This window comes from Somniosus microcephalus, chromosome 11 (assembly GCF_052327205.1).
Source record: "Somniosus microcephalus isolate GS21.2 chromosome 11, FLI_Smic_1.0, whole genome shotgun sequence".
NCBI lineage: Eukaryota > Metazoa > Chordata > Chondrichthyes > Squaliformes > Somniosidae > Somniosus > Somniosus microcephalus.
This window is the reverse complement of record NC_140997.1, coordinates 42,959,032-42,971,889: the sequence shown is the minus strand read 5'-3', so window position 1 is coordinate 42,971,889 and position 12,858 is coordinate 42,959,032. Positions and strand designations below refer to the sequence as shown.

General features: G+C 45.9%; 1 protein-coding gene across 2 annotated transcripts in view; it reads left to right on the top strand.

The window, feature by feature from the left end:
• Window positions 1–12,858, top strand: part of rexo5 (RNA exonuclease 5) — a 62,216-nt gene that overhangs the window by 4,807 nt on the left and 44,551 nt on the right. For both annotated transcript variants that reach the window (XM_086000562.1, XM_086000563.1), the window contains exons 3-5: window positions 489–604; window positions 1,999–2,125; window positions 12,016–12,112. In XM_086000562.1, coding sequence (XP_085856688.1) covers window positions 489–604; window positions 1,999–2,125; window positions 12,016–12,112 — 340 coding nt within the window. The remainder of the gene's footprint in view (window positions 1–488; window positions 605–1,998; window positions 2,126–12,015; window positions 12,113–12,858) is intronic.

Sequence of the window (12,858 nt, the reverse complement as noted above, 5' to 3'; positions counted from 1 at the left end):
CTATATTGGTTATAAAAATAAATGTTTCTACCTCTGCCATTATCGTAACTCCTTAAATAATAATTAGAAATAGAAACTTTTTTTCAAATTTCCCGCATTTTTTTATTTGTGGCTTCCTTTGGTAAGTTATATTTTCTCCCGGTCCCCTCATTTATACCTACTTGCATCTTGCTGTTTTTGAGCAGCAGATTTTCGAGGATTGTGCTGCCCTGCCGATAGGAATGTGTCTTATCTCCTATTTGCGCCGCCCCTGCTAGTATATCTGAAATGAAGAAGTCACTGCATTAGGAATCATGGGCGTGAATTCAAGCTCTGCGATGTGTGGCAGTGCTTCACATTTTTGTTTAGAATTATTGTTGTTTAAAACATTTTTAAAGCATGTATATTCTTTGTATACTACCATCAAATAATCAATTTAGCATTTTGAAAACCGTTCTGTAGATCCTGTTCCAGATTACTGATCTGTTTCTTTTATATTTGTTTTCTAGGATGTTTCCATTTTCACTCTCAACTCAGAAAGTAACCACTGTGCCATTACACACGAGCAGATTTGTGAACTAATAAACTATGCTGTATTGGGAGAAGCGAGAATCTCTCCACCCAGGTAAGGTACACCAGAGGTTTGATGGTCAACTTTGCCGCACTATGTCATTAGCCATTTATTGGGCTTCGACTTTGTTTTTGTCCAAGTGAGCCAAGCTGCTGATGTCCAGAGTTCTGTCAGCTACCTTGGGTTTCTTTCAATACTAGGGTGCAGCCGTTTGGCATTCTCTTTTAGTTCCACGTGCAGTAAGTTCTATAGCGTCACTGCTTCCAATTTTCATGTAAAATAATCATTAGTATTTATGCAATAACAAAAAAATTATAAAGAGAAAAATTGATGCTTTTTAAGCAGTATGTACAACCTTGCAGAAGGAAGCTTTCAGGATTTTCACATAATTGTCACAAACTCAGTTGAGCTATTTACCGATTTTGACGCTAACACTGCGCTTAGTGAGGCATAAGGCACACTAATAAAGGGGTGCACCTGAAATGTTAGCCCAGCTTTCTCTTGTAGATCCCGATTGACCCACTGCATTTCCAATATTTTCTGTTTTTATTTCTGAATTTGAGTAGCTTGTTTAACAGAAATCACCCATTGCGTGATCTTCTTCTTAGGCAGTCCCTCGGAACCGAGGATGACTTGCTTCCGCACTAAAAATGAGTTCTCAGGTGATGGATGAGTCCAATGCGGGACCAACAGTCTCTGTCACAGGTGGGGCAGATGGTGGTTGAAGGGGCGGGTGGGTGGGGTGCTTGGGTTGACGTGCGCTCCTTGCGCTTGGCTTCCGCTTGCTCCTGGCGAAGAGACTCGAGGTGTTCGGCGCCTTCCCGGATGCTTCTCCTCCACTTTGTGTGGTCTTGGGCCAGGGATTCCCAGGTGTCGGTGGGGATGTTGCACTTTTTCAAAGAGGCTTTGAGGGTGTCCTTGAAGCGTTTCCTCTGCCCACCTGGGGCTCTCGTGCCGTGTCGGAGCTCCGAGTAGAGTGCTTCTTTTGGGAGTCTCATATCGGGCATGCGGACCATGTGGCCCGTCCATTGGAACTGATCGAGCGTGGTCAAAGCTTCGATGCTGGGGATGTTGGCCTGAGCGAGAACACTGACGTTGGTGCGCCTATCCTGCCAATGACAGTTCCCTGATATTACATATTTGTAAATTATAAACAAAACAAAAATAATAGAATATTATTTTTTTAATGCTGAATATTTGGGGCTGAGAGGTGCCATGGAAATAGATGGCTGCCTGGTTGAGGGTGGACACCTAGGCATCTTTGTGCTTGAAAGTGTATGTTCGAATGAAGTGTTGCTTTTGATTGATCAGGAGCAGAGGAAGTAGAACAAACTTACTTTTCACTTAGTGAAGATTTTTTTTTTAATGCGCAGCTTCTGAGAATACTCCAGATGAACATTAAGTGTTTGACTGCAGGAAGATACTATAGTGCCATTTTCTTCCTACAGCTGGTGCCAGATTCACAGGCAGAAACAACTTAAAGGAGTAGCAGTGATTGTTCTACATGGAGTGAGTCAGATGCACTTCTATAGATACTATCTCCAATTTAAGCAGCTGAGGAAAAGGTTCAAATGTGTAAGTTCACTGTTCAAGTTGTTGCATTTAGAAATCCATTTTAAGATACTATGTAATCTGCCCCATTTGAAGAGGGAATTACATGGAATCTACAGCACAAACAGGCCATTTGACCCAACTGGTCTATTTATACTCCACACAAGCCTCTCCCACTCTAATTACCTCTTCACACACTGCCCCCATATCCCTCGTGTATGCATCTTCTCTAATGTATCAATGCTATCCGCTTCAACCGCTACCTGTTGCAACAAGTTCCACATTCTCTCACTAATACAAAAGCAAAATACTGCAGATGCTGGAAATCTGAAATAAAAACTGGAAATACTCAGCCGGTCAGGCAGCATCTGTAAAGAGAGAGAAACAGAGTTAACGTTTCAGGTCGATGACCTTTCGTTAGAACTGACGAAGGGTCATTGACCGGAAACGTTAACTCTGTTTCTCTCTCTGCAAATGTTGCCTGACCTGCTGCGTATTTCCAGCATTTTCTGTTTTTATTCCACATTCTCACCACTGTCTAAAGAAATTCTTCCTATGTCTCACTATTGTGCTTCTTTTTAAAAATCAAACAGTTAATATAATTTTTTTAGTTTGTTTATCCTGCTTTTTTGAATATTTTTGCTTAAGCAGTGGCTGATGCTAATAGCATTGGTGAAATTAGCTTGGAGGGGTTGCAGAGTTTGACAGTACAAGGGAGTTGAACACAAGTCTACTCTGAATTTGAAGTTGGGCAATTCAAATTTTCTTCCACTTTTTTTACATTGCAATAAATAACGTCCCACTTTCCCTGTTAGCGTGCTAAATATAACTTTGCTGGCCAGACGGCGCTCTGAAACTGGTCTGCACTGCATTTAAAAAGAGAGATTTCTCATTCAGTAGGCTGGGCTCCCCTGCCAGCTCAGAACTGACCGCCTCTGCAGACGGTGTGCTGCCCTGTTTCCTAGCTGGACAGGAAGCCAAGGGCTTGACCTCTGACCCTCCCACCCCCAGCTCTCGGTGTTCAAAGATTGTCCAGCTGAGCTGACAATTTAAACTCTACTGCTGTCCCATGAGGACTACATGAAACAAACTCCTGCTGAGCTCGGAAGAATGAGTGTGAATGTTTACAGGGGGGATGTCTAAAAGATTTCCATTGTCTCAGGTTGAAGTGGAATGCAGAAAGCACCCTTCTGGATAGCCATTTTGTCTGACTTCTGATCCGCATTTCCCAGAAACTGGCTAGTTGTGAATCTAACCTTCTGTGAGCTGAATTTAACTTAACATCACTATTTTAATATAAATTTCACCTAAATTCTTCAGTGGACAAATAGTCAGCATTCCCAAAACGTTAGAGGGAAAAAGTCAGCCAAGGTCCCTGCTCCTGATCACCATCTCTTCTCAAATTCAAATTCAAATTCAAATGCTTTATTGGCATGAAAGTTTACAGAGAACCATATTGCCAAAGCTTACATAGCAAAAAGGTACATTTTCAAACATTCTGTAGGTGTCAATCGATTTGACATTTGTTGGGTACATACAATATTACTTTTAAACAATATTAATTTTAAACAGTCTTTGTACTTCATTTGGTACGTTCAATATTAATTTTAAACAGTCTTCATTTTAAACAGTCCTCAGGTTGTGACATGTTGTTACATATTTGGCCCCAAGGTATGGTCTGTCTCCTTCTCCCAGGACTAATCTCAATTTTGACAGGTCATCCAATTCCTTGAAATCTGGGGTTGTTTGGCTTAGCTTGTTGAATAATATGTTTCTTGATGTGTTGAATTTTTCGCATTTTAGGAGGAAATGCATTTCTGTTTCAACCTCGCCGGCCAGACATTGATCGCATATTCTATTCTCTCTAGGCTGCCAGGATTTCTTGTATCTGCCTTTTTCAATTTCCAGTTGGTGGTCGCTTAGTCTGTACCTGGTGAGGGTCTGTCTCTGTTTTGTGTCTCTGATGGTCGTGAGGTAGTCTGCCAGTTTATATTCTCTTTTTAGGGCCCGGTAACATTCTAATCTGCTTTGGCTTTCGGTTATTTTGTTCCAATGTTCCAGGTAGGTTTCTTTGCATTGTTTAATGATTTGGTTCACTCGGATTGGTGTTTGGACGGCTGTGTTGGTCTGGGGCTGGTCAGGGTCCGGCTGAGTACTTAGTTTCAGTAGCAGCTGACTCAGGGGACTCTTTTCTGGGTTTAGCTCTTGGGTCTGAAAGGCTTTGAAATGAAGGGTGTCTGGGGAGCTAGATTTGAGGTGATTTAGGAAGTTTAGTGCTCGTTTTTGGATGTTTATTATCAGTGGGTATCTGCCTAGTTCGGCTCTGCATGCATTTGTTGGCGTTTTTCTTTGGATGTGAAGGATGCTTCGGCAGAATTCTGCATGTAGGGCTTCTATTGTGTGTTTTTCCCATTTAGTGTAGCTTTGGTGATTTAGCGGGCCCCATACTTCACTACCGTACAGTGCAATGGGCAGGATTATGCTGTCAAATATTTTGAGCCAGATTTTGATTGGGATTTGGATGTTGTAGAATTTTCTTTTTATTGCATATAGGGCTCTTCGGGCTTTTTCTTTTAGTGCATTCACTGCTATGTTGAAGCTCCCTGATGCTGTAATAGTTAGACCAAGGTAGGTGTAGCTCATAGTGTGTCCTATAGTGGTATCACTGAGGGTAAACTGGTATTTGTTTTCCTGACATCTGGGCCTTTTTTGAAAAATCATGATGTTGGTTTTTTTTAGATTTACTGTTAGAGCCCAATTTTGGCAGTATTTGTCGAGTAGGTCTAGTTGTTGCTGTAATCCCTGTTCTGTGGGAGACAGCAGAACCAGGTCGTCCGCATAGAACAGGGATTTCACTTCTCCATCCAGGAGACGGAGACCTGGTGACTCGCTTTGCTCCAGCATGTCTGCTAATTCATTTATGTATATGTTGAACAGGGTCGGGCTCAAATTGCAACCCTGCCGGACGCCTCTTCTCTGGGTGAAGAAATCGGTGCGTTTGTCTCCAATTTAGGCAGTCCCTTGGAACCGAGGATGACTTGCTTCCACATTAAAAATGAGTTCTCAGGTGACTGATGAGTCCAATGCGGGACCTACAGTCTCTGTCACAGGTGGGGCAGACGGTGGTTGAAGGGGCGGCTGGGTGGGGTGCTTGGGTTGACGTGCGTTGCTTGCGCTTGGCTTCCGCCTGCTCCCAGCGAAGAGACTCGAGGTGTTCGGCGCCTTCCCGGATGCTTCTCCTCCACTTTGTGCGATCTTAAGCCAGGGATTCCCAGGTCTCAGTGGGAACGTTGCACTTTTTCAAGGAGGCTTTGACGGTGTCCTTGAAGCGTTTCCTCTGCCCACCTGGGGGGCTCTTGCCATGTCGGAGCTCCAAGTAGAGCGCTTGTTTTGGGAGTCTCGTATCGGGCATGCGGACCATGTGGCCCGTCCATCGGAGCTGATCGAGCATGGTCAAAGCTTCGATGCTGGGGATGTTGGCCTGAGCGAGAACACTGACGTTGGTGCGCCTATCCTGCCAATGAATTTGCAGGATCTTGCGGAGGCAGCGTTGGTGGTACCTCTCCAGCACTTGGAGGTGCCTGCTGTACATGGTCCATGTCTCTGAGGCATACAGCAGGGCGGGTATCACTGCTGCTCTGTAGACCATGAGATTAGTGCCGGGTTTGAGGTCCTGGTCTTCAAACACTCTCTTCCTCAGGCGACCAAAGGCTGCACTTGCGCACTGAAGGCGGTGTTGGACTTCATCATCGACGTCTGCCCTTGTTGACAGTAGGCTCCCGAGGCATGGAAAGTGGTCCACGTTGTCCAAGGCCTTGTCGTGGATTTTGATAATTGGGGGGCAGTACTGTGTGGCGGGGGCAGGTTGTTAGAGGACCTTTGTCTTACGGATGTTTAGTGTAAGGCCCATGCTCTCGTATGCTTCGGTGAAGTTGTTGACGATGGTTTGTGTAATGTATGTAATGTATATATACCTTAAGGGAGAGAACTACTTTTTACAGCTCCTGTATACTGTGGTACCGGCAGTGACCACACCTGTATATAAACCCTGAGTAGTGATCTGTACAGTTAGTTCTAGAGTAACCCTCATTCAGTAAACACCCGTTGAATCGTTCCCTGCAGTCTGTTGTCTGATTATTGAAGGACACAACATTAAGATACACGGACATAACATTGGCGACGAGCAGATTCGAACCTACCTGCAACTCTGCATCACCTCCCAGGGATTCGCTCCTGGAGAACAGTGGAAGAAGGTCGAGTCCAGAAGCACGGGCGTCGACCACGGGCAACCGCCCAGTCATCCAGCGGAGATTTGAGCATCGCAGGGGAGGCTGTCGAGAGCCAGGCTTGGCTTTCCAGTCACAGTGGTCCAGCGAAACGGGCTGGCAACAGGTACTGCGCAGACCCTTACCGGACAGCGACGGGCTAGAGCCCGACCGAGCAGCACAGAAAAAGGCCGAGCAGCGTCGACGGGGGAGAGAGAGAGAGGGCAGGGCGCACAGGGCGCAGCCGGTGTTCAGGACCGAGCAGCGTCAACGGGGGAGAGAGGCGAGAGAGAGCAGAGCGCAGCCGGTGTTCAAGGGCCGAGCAACGTCAACGGGGGAGAGAGGCGCGCAGGAAAACGCGAGGCGTTGCCATTGCCACGAGGACCGCAGAGAGCGGCGTTGGCAGCAGCGCACGAAACCCACAGGGCGTCGCCATTTGCCACGAGGACTGCCGAGAGCGGCGTTGGCAGCAGCGTGGGAGACGCCATTTTAAGCCGCAGCGGGGAAGAAAGGAAAGCGCGGGAGACGCCATTTTAAGCCAGTCTAACCACACCCAAAAATGCCGAATAGTGGCAGTATCACAGCGTTCGACAATGAAGTCGAAGATTGGACGACATATGTCGAACGCATAGAAGTATACTGCAAGGCAAATGAAGTGCCAGATGACAAGAAAGCGCTTGTATTGTTGAATTCAATGGGTGCAAAAACATATGGCTTACTACGAAACCTAGTAACCGCAGAGAAGCCAATAGAAAAGGATTTTGAAAACATAGTGTCAATCCTACAGGACCACTTAAACCCCACACCGCTGCTGATAGCAGAAAGATTTAAGTTTCACAAAAGGAACCAGCATAACGATGAAAGTAATGCTGAGTATTTAACGGAACTGCGCAAGCTATCGAAACACTGCCAGTTTGGAACGGGACTAGCAGATACTTTAAGGGACAAGTTTGTGTGTGGGCTTCAAAGTGAAGGAACCCAGAAACGGCTTCTATCAGAAAAGGATCTTACGCTGGATAAGGCTTTCAGCATTGCAGTATCACATGAAGCAGCAGCACGGGGCGCTGCAGAGATACAACGGAGACCGCAAGAATATGGCACAAATGAAATGTCATACGGAACAGTGAAGTGCTATCGCTGCGGCAGAACAACACACGACCATAATGATTGCTGGTTCAAGAACAAAGTGTGCAGACAGTGTGGAAAAGTAGGACACATAGCAAGAGTCTGCAGGTCGGGAAAGAAAACCAGCAGCAAGAAATCGCCACAGGAGAAGTACAAGAAGGTACATAAGGTGACGGAGAGTAGTTCAGACGAACAGAAGAGTGATACAGACTCCGGAAGCAAGGAGCTGAGTTGTCTGAAACTACATAATGTGATCAAAACGGAGGATCACCAAACTATCTGGGTCACGCTCAAGATAGCAGGAGTCCAAGTGAAAATGGAATTGGACACAGGATCAGCCCTAACAGTCATAAACCGAAGGGACTACAAGCGGCTATTCTCACATATACCCTTGAGAGATACAAAGATTGTCTTGAAGACGTACACGGGGCAAAAAGTCTACCCCAAAGGAAAAATAAGGGTGAACGTTATATATAACGGCAAGGAAACACCAAAAATGAACCTATATGTATTGCCAGATGGACCACCACTACTAGGACGTGAATGGATCCGGAAGATACAGCTAGATTGGCATTCCATACAAGCACTGACTGTAGATGCCAAAAAGGATGACGACATCACACCTGGACGACTGTCAAAAATGCTAACTGACGCACAAGAAGTGTTCCAGCAGGGACTCGGAACACTAAAAGGCATAACAGTGACGATCAAAATAGAGGAAAATGCAAGCCCAAAGTTTTTTAAGGCCAGACCGGTACCTTATGCGATCCGCCCAGCCGTCGAAGCAGAGCTGGAAGGTTTGGAACGTTCAGGAGTACAGTCCAAAGTGGACTGGAGCGAGTGGGCTACACCCATCGTTCCTGTAATGAAGAGGTCGTTGAGTAATACGCCTGGGGAACCAAAGAAGGTTCGCATCTGTGGGGACTTTAAGGCGACAGTGAACCCAGTCCTTCACACTGTACAATATCCGCTTCCGCGGATTGAAGATATTTTCGCCTCGCTATCTGGAGGGAAACTCTTCACTAAGATTGATCTGGCCCAGGCGTACCTGCAAATGGAGGTAGAAGAAGCCTCGAAACAGTACCTCACCATCAACACTCATAAAGGTCTCTACCAATACAACCGGCTGGTGTTCGGGGTAGCATCAGCTCCGGCTATTTGGCAAAGGGCAATGCAACAAGTCCTGCAAGGGATTCCAGGGACCCAGTGTTATTTGGACGGCATCCTGGTCACGGGCGAAAATGACAGTGATCACCTCGCCAACCTGGAGCAGGTGCTCACTAGATTGAAGGAATATGGGCTCCAAGCTAATCGCCACAAATGCGAGTTTTTCCAGAAGCAGATCTCGTATTGTGGCCACGTTATTGATGAAGAGGGGTTACATAAGTCCCCTGAAAAGATTAAGGCAGTAGTCAAGGCTCCAGCACCGGAAAATGTGTCACAACTGAGGTCGTTCCTCGGGCTGGTGAACTACTACCATAAGTTCTTGCCGAATTTGTCTACCGTACTACACCCACTGAATACCCTACTGCAAACGGGGGTACCATGGAAGTGGAGTGACGAATGTAAACGAGCTTTCCAGAAGAGCAAAGCATTGATCACATCAAAAGAGGTGTTGGCTCATTTCAACCCAGCACTACCAATTCGGTTGGCGTGTGATGCATCACCCTATGGCATTGGAGCGGTGCTGTCGCACAAATTCCCGGACGGCTCGGAGAGGCCAGTAGCCTTTGCGTCTCGGTCACTAACCTCAGCAGAGCGTAACTACGCCCAGATTGACAGGGAGGCCCTCAGCCTAGTGTGGGGAGTGAAAAAGTTCAATCACTATCTGCACGGGCAGAAGTTCACCTTGCTGACTGACCACCAACCACTTGTCTCCATCTTTAATCCACCAACCACTTGTCTCCATCTTTAATCCAAAGAAGGGCGTTCCGGTGATGACTGCGCAACGGCTACAAAGATGGTCCCTTTTTCTAGGGGCGCACCAATATGAAATCGAGTATAAGGGCACAAAACAGCATGGAAACGCTGATGGGCTATCATGCCTGCCACTGCCTACTGCGGAGGAAGCACCAGCAGTGGATCCTGTCAAAATATTTCATTCGACTATAATTGAATGCTTGCCAGTAACTAACGCTGGTATAGAGAAGGAGACCCGAAATGACCCGACACTGTCTCAGGTATATGATTTGACGGTGAAGGGATGGCCAGCACATGGCGACTCACTGTTGCCAGCATTCTCATCCAGAAGAGAACAGCTGTCAGTATGCCAGGGGACCTTGATGTGTGGATCCCGAGTGGTAATTCCACCCAAGTTAAAGGAGAGAGTGCTCAATGAGCTTCACGAAGGTCATCTGGGAGGGGTGAAAATGAAAAGCCTTGCTAGGGCTTATGTGTGGTGGCCGGGGATCGATCAGCAAATCGAGGACCTGACAAAGAGCTGCTCAGGATGCCAGAAGGTCCAAAATGCACCACCACATGCCCCTCTACACCCATGGGAGTGGCCCTCATCTTCATGGCAATGGGTGCATATTGATTTTGCTGGTCCATTCATGGACTCAATGTTTTTAATAGCCGTGGATGCGCACTCGAAATGGCCTGAGGTGATCAAAATGTCCTCCACCACCACGGAGAAAACTATTGCAGTTCTACGGACCATTTTTTGCCAGGAACGGCTTGCTAGAGTAGATTTGCTCTGATAACGGACCACAGTTTGTGTCCGAAGAGTTTCGAAGATTTATGAAAAGGAATGGGGTAAGGCATTACACATCCACCCCGTATCATCCAGCCACAAATGGATTGGCTGAGAGGTTCGTACAAACCTTTAAAAAAGCAGTAAAGGCCATGTGCGATGACGACATTCCACTGCAGCATAAGGTGGACAATTTCCTGTTAGCCTACAGAAATGCGACACATGCAGTCACCAACCAGGCCCCAGCCATGATGTTCTTTAACCGAAGGTTGAGATCTCGTCTGGATTTGCTCAGACCAAATGTACGAAGAGATGTTGAGAGTAAGCAATTCCAGCACATCAATGAGAAGCCGACAAGGAGCTTCAATGTAGGGCAACCAGTCTTGGCCCGCGACTACCGAACAGAGAAATGGCAACCAGGAACGATATGCACACGGCAGGGGCCACTAATGTACACAGTGGATGTTGGGGAGAACATTGTGAGACGCCATGCTGACCAGATCCTAGAGTCACAGGAACGAGTCAACCCCATGTCTCGGCCATACGTACCTGGTGAGGAACCCGACGTACAGGTCGCATCTACCTCAGAAACAATAGCATTGGAAGCTGATGAATCAACTGACGACAGGGTGCTAGAATCGCCTCCGTACCAAGAGCGAGACACTCGGGAAAGGCGTTATCCAGAAAGAATCAGGAAGCCTCCCCAGAGACTGAATATATGAATGGACTGTTTTCATATAACATTGTATATTAAAAATGTTAATTGTTAAATGAGTATTATGGTACTGTTAATCTAAAAGGGGAGGAATTGTAATGTATGTAATGTATATATACCTTAAGGGAGAGAACAACTTTTTACAGCTCCTGTATACTGTAGTACCGGCAGTGACCACACCTGTATATAAACCCTGAGTAGTGATCTGTATAGTTAGTTCTAGAGTAACCCTCATTCAGTAAACACCTGTTGAATCGTTCCCTGCAGTCTGTTGTCTGATTATTGAAGGACACAACATTAAGATACACGGACATAACAGTTTGGAGTTCGACCTCCGAGTGAGCGCAGACGTCTGCATACTGTAATTCGACGACAGAGGATGGGACGACCTTAGATCTGGACTGGAGGCGACGAAGGTTGAACAGTTTCCCGTTTGTTCTGTAAATTAGCTCCACTCCAGCGGGGAGCTTACTGAGGGTGAGATGGAGCATTGCAGCAAGGAAGATCGAGAAGAGCGTTGGTGCGATGACACAGCCTTGCTTGACCCCGGTCCGTACGTGAATTGGGTCTGTGGTGGAACCGTTGGTCAGGATCGCGGCTTGCATGTCGTCGTGAAGCAGGCGGAGGATGGTGACAAACTTTTGAGGGCAGCCGAATTTGAGGACACCCCATAATCCCTCACGGTTGCCAGTTGAAAAGTTAGCCAAGGTCCCTGCTCCCGATCACCATATAGTGCACTTTGCTGGAAAGTAGATAAGTTTGGATATTGGGTAAAGACAGGATTTCACTTGGCTGGGATGGGCCACATAGTCAAATTAACCTGTGGACACTCGCTGCATAGATTCACATATGGAGAATGACTACTTGTCCAAGGTATCGGAGAGCTGCCACCACTCATGGAACTGTACTCCAGCACGAGAGAAAATTGATGAATTTGTTTCTAACAAAAAGGCATCATGCCCTCTTTTATAAAAAAAAAAGTCAACCTACTTTGTGCATGACAGTAAAATGAACAGTTGCAGAATATCCCCAGTACCCAGAAGATTACATTTGTTTCCATTGTTGTGCAAGTAATACTGTATAGCCATTTTTTATTAATCTTTCTATTTACTTGCAGCGATTGAGCATGCCCCCACCTCCTGATGATTTTCTGCTTCGTATTTTTGGAACTGAGAAAATGCCTCCACAAGACTGCAAGGGTTCAAAGGTCAATGGTAATGACGTAACCACAAGAAAGGTTCTCAAGTAAATTTTACTAATTCTACTTTGTAGCATTCTTCCTTGAGCCATTAACAACAACAAAAATCTCATGACTTAAATTATTTTCCCCATTGTGGAAATAAGTCAACTTATTATTTCTCTCATTTGTACCAAAGCTGATTATTACTTTTAAATAATAGCATTGGATATCTGCCATCGGGGGATTCACTTCTACGTGAAAGCCACCTGATGGCAAGGCCATTGAATAAGTCAACAAGAGACTGTATCCTGGTTTAGAGGCCTAACAAGATAGGCCTCCTAAAAGCTACCCTACCACTGTGAAAAGTTCCTTAGGTACATGAAAAACATTTTTTTTTAACTTTGAGGGAGAACTTTACAATGTACATCCAATTGCTCTCCTTTAGTATAGTGGTTCTGTTACTTGAGCAGTTATCCAGATGTCTTGTATAATAATCCAGAGAACAGAAATTCTAATCTCACCATGGCAGTTTGAGAATTTGAATTCAGTTTTTTTTAAATCTGGAAGTAAAAAGCTGGTATCAGTAGAAGTGTCCATGAAGCTGTTGGATTGTCATAAAGGACATTAATAAGCCAGTTGGGTTTTTATGTCCTAATGGCCTAGAAATTCAGTGGCCTGCGCCACCAGTTTGCGCCCAAAGAGGGCTTTTGCGCCACTGTGCAAACCTACTGCGATATTTAGCGGGGCGCTAATGGCGGCGTTAGCCATTAGCGCTGCGCC